The 5,821-nt window shown below is 54.8% G+C and overlaps 1 protein-coding gene across 1 annotated transcript in view; it reads left to right on the top strand.

Moving 5' to 3' along the window:
* LOC139397095 (retinoic acid receptor beta-like) overlaps positions 1 to 5,256 on the top strand; it is a gene marked incomplete at its 3' end in the record, with an annotated part of 46,461 nt that extends 41,205 nt beyond the window's left edge. Inside the window, exon 4 of the mRNA XM_071143961.1 lies at positions 5,052 to 5,256. Within this exon, the coding sequence (XP_071000062.1) occupies positions 5,052 to 5,256 (205 nt within the window). The remainder of the gene's footprint in view (positions 1 to 5,051) is intronic.
* Positions 5,257 to 5,821: the final 565 nt, after the last annotated feature.

Below are 5,821 nucleotides of genomic sequence, written 5' to 3'. Positions count from 1 at the left end.
GTCCCTTTCTCCTCTCCTCCCCCTTACTGTCCCTCTCTCCTCTCCTCCCCCTTACTGTCCCTCTCTCCTCTCCTCCCCCTTACTGTCCCTCTCTCCTCTCCTCCCCCTTACTGTCCCTCTCTCCTCTCCTCCCCCTTACTGTCCCTCTCTCCTCCCCCTGACTGTCCCTCTCTCCTCTCCTCCCCTTTTACTGTCCCTTTCTCCTCTCCTCCCCCTTACTGTCCCTCTCTCCTCTCCTCCCCCTTACTGTCCCTCTCTCCTCTCCTCCCCCTTACTGTCCCTCTCTCCTCTCCTCCGTCTTGCTGTCCCTCTCTCCTCTCCTCCCCCTGACTCTCCCTTTCTCCTATCCTCCGTCTTACTGTCCCTCTCTCCTCTCCTCCCCCTGACTGTCCCTCTCTCCTCTCCTCCCCCTTACTGTCCCTCTCTCCTCTCCTCTGTCTTACTGTCCCTCTCTCCTCTCCTCCGTCTTACTGTCCCTCTCTCCTCTCCTCCGCCTTACTGTCCCTCTCTCCTCTCCTCCCCCTTACTGTCCCTTTCTCCTCTCCTCCCCCTTACTGTCCCTCTCTCCTCTCCTCCCCCTTACTGTCCCTTTTTCCTCTCCTCCCCCTTACTGTCCCTCTCTCCTCTCCTCCCCCTTACTGTCCCTCTCTCCTCCCCCTGACTGTCCCTCTCTCCTCTCCTCCCCTTTTACTGTCCCTTTCTCCTCTCCTCCCCCTTACTGTCCCTCTCTCCTCTCCTCCCCCTTACTGTCCCTCTCTCCTCTCCTCCCCCTTACTGTCCCTCTCTCCTCTCCTCCGTCTTGCTGTCCCTCTCTCCTCTCCTCCGTCTTACTGTCCCTCTGTCCTCTCCTCTGTCTTACTGTCCCTCTCTCCTCTCCTCCATCTAACTGTCCCTTTCTCCTCTCCTCCGTCTTACTGTCCCTCTCTCCTCTCCTCCCCCTGACTGTCCCTCTCTCCTCTCCTCCCCCTTACTGTCCCTCTCTCCTCTCCTCCCCCTTACTGTCCCTCTCTCCTCTCCTCCCCCTTACTGTCCCTTTTTCCTCTCCTCCCCCTTACTGTCCCTCTCTCCTCTCCTCCCCCTTACTGTCCCTTTCTCCTCTCCTCCCCCTTACTGTCCCTCTCTCCTCTCCTCCCCCTTACTGTCCCTCTCTCCTCCCCCTGACTGTCCCTCTCTCCTCTCCTCCCCTTTTACTGTCCCTTTCTCCTCTCCTCCCCCTTACTGTCCCTCTCTCCTCTCCTCCCCCTTACTGTCCCTCTCTCCTCTCCTCCCCCTTACTGTCCCTCTCTCCTCTCCTCCGTCTTGCTGTCCCTCTCTCCTCTCCTCCCCCTGACTCTCCCTTTCTCCTATCCTCTGTCTTACTGTCCCTCTCTCCTCTCCTCCCCCTTACTGTCCCTCTGTCCTCTCCTCTGTCTAACTGTCCCTTTCTCCTCTCCTCCGTCCTACTGTCCCTCTCTCCTCTCCTCCCCCTTACTGCCCCTCTCCTCTCCTCCCCCTGACTGTCCCTCTCTCCTCTCCTCCCCCTTACTGTCCCTTTCTCCTCTCCTCCCCCTTACTGTCCCTCTCTCCTCTCCTCCCCCTTACTGTCCCTTTTTCCTCTCCTCCCCCTTACTGTCCCTCTCTCCTCTCCTCCCCCTTACTGTCCCTTTCTCCTCTCCTCCCCCTTACTGTCCCTCTCTCCTCTCCTCCCCCTTACTGTCCCTCTCTCCTCTCCTCCCCCTTACTGTCCCTCTCTCCTCTCCTCCCCCTTACTGTCCCTCTCTCCTCCCCCTGACTGTCCCTCTCTCATCTCCTCCCATTTTACTGTCCCTGTCTCCTCTACTCCCCCTTACTGTCCCTCTCTCCTCTCCTCCCCCTTACTGTCCCTCTCTCCTCTCCTCCCCCTTACTGTCCCTCTCTCCTCTCCTCCCCCTGACTCTCCCTTTCTCCTATCCTCTGTCTTACTGTCCCTCTCTCCTCTCCTCCCCCTTACTGTCCCTCTGTCCTCTCCTCTGTCTAACTGTCCCTTTCTCCTCTCCTCCGTCCTACTGTCCCTCTCTCCTCTCCTCCCCCTTACTGCCCCTCTCCTCTCCTCCCCCTGACTGTCCCTCTCTCCTCTCCTCCCCCTTACTGTCCCTCTCTCCTCTCCTCCCCCTTACTGTCCCTCTGTCCTCTCCTCCGTCTTACTGTCCCTTTCTCCTCTCCTCCGTCTTACTGTCCCTCTCTCCTCTCCTCCCCCTTACTGTCCCTCTCTCCTCTCCTCTGTCTTACTGTCCCTCTGTCCTCTCCTCCCCCTTACTGTCCCTCTCTCCTCTCCTCCCCCTGACTGTCCCTCTCTCCTCTCCTCCCCCTTACTGTCCCTCTCTCCTCTCCTCCGTCTTACTGTCCCTCTCTCCTCTCCTCCCCCTTACTGTCCCTTTTTCCTCTCCTCCCCCTTACTGTCCCTCTCTCCTCTCCTCCCCCTTACTGTCCCTTTCTCCTCTCCTCCCCCTTACTGTCCCTCTCTCCTCTCCTCCCCCTTACTGTCCCTCTCTCCTCTCCTCCCCCTTACTGTCCCTCTCTCCTCTCCTCCCCCTTACTGTCCCTCTCTCCTCTCCTCCCCCTTACTGTCCCTCTCTCCTCCCCCTGACTGTCCCTCTCTCCTCTCCTCCTCTTTTACTGTCCCTTTCTCCTCTCCTCCCCCTTACTGTCCCTCTCTCCTCTCCTCCCCCTTACTGTCCCTCTCTCCTCTCCTCCCCCTTACTGTCCCTCTCTCCTCTCCTCCGTCTTGCTGTCCCTCTCTCCTCTCCTCCCCCTGACTCTCCCTTTCTCCTATCCTCCGTCTTACTGTCCCTCTCTCCTCTCCTCCCCCTGACTGTCCCTCTCTCCTCTCCTCCCCCTTACTGTCCCTCTCTCCTCTCCTCTGTCTTACTGTCCCTCTCTCCTCTCCTCCGTCTTACTGTCCCTCTCTCCTCTCCTCCGCCTTACTGTCCCTCTCTCCTCTCCTCCCCCTTACTGTCCCTTTCTCCTCTCCTCCCCCTTACTGTCCCTCTCTCCTCTCCTCCCCCTTACTGTCCCTTTTTCCTCTCCTCCCCCTTACTGTCCCTCTCTCCTCTCCTCCCCCTTACTGTCCCTTTCTCCTCTCCTCCCCCTTACTGTCCCTCTCTCCTCTCCTCCCCCTTACTGTCCCTCTCTCCTCTCCTCCCCCTTACTGTCCCTCTCTCCTCTCCTCCCCCTTACTGTCCCTCTCTCCTCCCCCTGACTGTCCCTCTCTCCTCTCCTCCCCTTTTACTGTCCCTTTCTCCTCTCCTCCCCCTTACTGTCCCTCTCTCCTCTCCTCCCCCTTACTGTCCCTCTCTCCTCTCCTCCCCCTTACTGTCCCTCTCTCCTCTCCTCCGTCTTACTGTCCCTCTCTCCTCTCCTCCCCCTGACTCTCCCTTTCTCCTATCCTCTGTCTTACTGTCCCTCTCTCCTCTCCTCCCCCTTACTGTCCCTCTGTCCTCTCCTCTGTCTAACTGTCCCTTTCTCCTCTCCTCCGTCCTACTGTCCCTCTCTCCTCTCCTCCCCCTTACTGGCCCTCTCCTCTCCTCCCCCTGACTGTCCCTCTCTCCTCTCCTCCCCCTTACTGTCCCTCTCTCCTCTCCTCCCCCTTACTGTCCCTCTGTCCTCTCCTCCGTCTTACTGTCCCTTTCTCCTCTCCTCCGTCTTACTGTCCCTCTCTCCTCTCCTCCCCCTTACTGTCCCTCTCTCCTCTCCTCTGTCTTACTGTCCCTCTGTCCTCTCCTCCCCCTTACTGTCCCTCTCTCCTCTCCTCCGTCTTACTGTCCCTCTCTCCTCTCCTCCCCCTTACTGCCCCTCTCCTCTCCTCCCCCTGACTGTCCCTCTCTCCTCTCCTCCCCCTTACTGCCCCTCTCCTCTCCTCCCCCTGACTGTCCCTCTGTCCTCTCCTCCCCTGTCTTACTGTCCCTCTCCTCCTCTCCCCTCCGTCTTACTGTCCCTCTCTCCTCTCCTCCCCCTTACTGTCCCTCTCTCCTCTCCTCCGTCTTACTGTCCCTCTCTCCTCTCCTCCCCCTGACTGTCCCTCTCTCCTCTCCTCCCCCTTACTGTCCCTTTCTCCTCTCCTCCCCCTGACTGTCCCTCTCTCCTCTCCTCCCCCTTACTGTCCCTCTCTCAGGGTTGGGGAAGTAACGGATTACATGTAAGGGATTGCAAAAAACAGTAACTGTAATCCATTATGTTACCAGCTAAAATATTGTAATCAGATTACAGATACTTTTGAAATACTAGATGATTACTTCAAGGATTACTTACAAATCTAAATGTGTATTTAAACCCAATAATTTTTTAATTCAAGAAGTTTAAGCTGCCTATCAATAATTGTTTTGGACAGCCAGTGAAAAATGTGCTCCTGCAACAGCTGCAAAATGCAGATCCCAGCCTATGGAATGAAAGTGAGGCTTTTATTGCTCAAACTAATACATGCTGGGAAAAAATCCATAGGCCTAATGGACACATGTTCAAACTTGCACACTTTGGATAGACTTAACGGGGGAAGTCTGTTGTTGCCACATCCATTTTTGACGTATAAATTCTATATATTAATGTAAAGATATAATTTAATCATATTATTATATGTAGTAGAAAGTGATTGGCTAGAAGAAGCCTACTTAACCAACCCATAAAGTAAAATGTAACATCTATATATGGCCAGCTATGAAAACTTTAACATTGATTTATCCTGCAATAGATGTTGTTCAATTGGTAACATACATTTTTGTTTTCTTCTAACGCCCCTTAAGGGGAAAGTAATCTAAAAGTAACGGAATGTAATCAGATTACTTTACTGAGTTTGGGTAATCCAAAAGTTGCATTACTGATTAACATTTTGGACAGGTAACTAGTAACTGCAACGGATTACATTTAGAAAGTAATCTACCCAACCCTCACTCCTCTTCTCCCCCTCACTGTCCCTATCCTCTCCTCTGTCAGATAATGTGTGTGTATATATAATGTATAATTCTCTCCTCTCCTCTGTCAGATAATGTGTGTGTATACATAATGTATAATTCTCACTTCTCCTGTCCCCTGTCATATAGATTCTACGTATCTGTACGAGGTACACTCCGGACCAGGACACCATGACGTTCTCAGACGGACTGACCCTGAACCGGACCCAGATGCACAACGCAGGCTTCGGCCCGCTCACCGACCTGGTGTTCACCTTCGCCCACCAGCTGCTGCCCATGGAGATGGACGACACAGAGACAGGCCTGCTCAGCGCCATCTGCCTCATCTCTGGAGGTACACTACACCTTCTTCACTTTCTTTGAAGGTTGCATATATTCATTAAGCATCTGTCATTACTGTCATTAGTGTTGAATAGTATGTCAGAAGAGATCAAATGTCTACATAAAAGTCTGAATTTTGTGACACAGAGACAGACAGGCCACCTCAGTCCCATCTGGGGGGGTAAGAAGGTTACTGTTATCTCCAGAGGCGGGCACCACAGTGGGGTGTACATACCCAGCGGGCACCAGACTGGGGTGCAAGGAGAGAGACGGGCTGGGCAAGGAGAGAGACGGGCTGGGCAAGGAGAGAGACAGGGCTGGGCAAGGAGAGAGACGGGCTGGGCTAGGAGAGAGACAGGGCTGGGCAAGGAGAGAGGGCTGGGCAAGGAGAGAGACAGGGCTGGGCAAGGAGAGAGACGGGGCTGGGCAAGGAGAGAGACAGGGCTGGGCAAGGAGAGAGACGGGGCTGGGCTGGGCTAGGAGAGAGACGGGGCTGGGCAAGGAGAGAGATTGGTCGGTGCCAGAGACCGAGAGATGGTGATTTAAGATGTAGTAAAAGTCTAAGGTTGAAAGGGTGC

This window comes from Oncorhynchus clarkii, unplaced genomic scaffold, assembly GCF_045791955.1.
Source record: "Oncorhynchus clarkii lewisi isolate Uvic-CL-2024 unplaced genomic scaffold, UVic_Ocla_1.0 unplaced_contig_9557_pilon_pilon, whole genome shotgun sequence".
Taxonomy (NCBI): domain Eukaryota; kingdom Metazoa; phylum Chordata; class Actinopteri; order Salmoniformes; family Salmonidae; genus Oncorhynchus; species Oncorhynchus clarkii.
The sequence above is the reverse complement of the archived record's forward strand: the minus strand, read 5'-3'. Positions and strand labels throughout refer to the sequence as shown.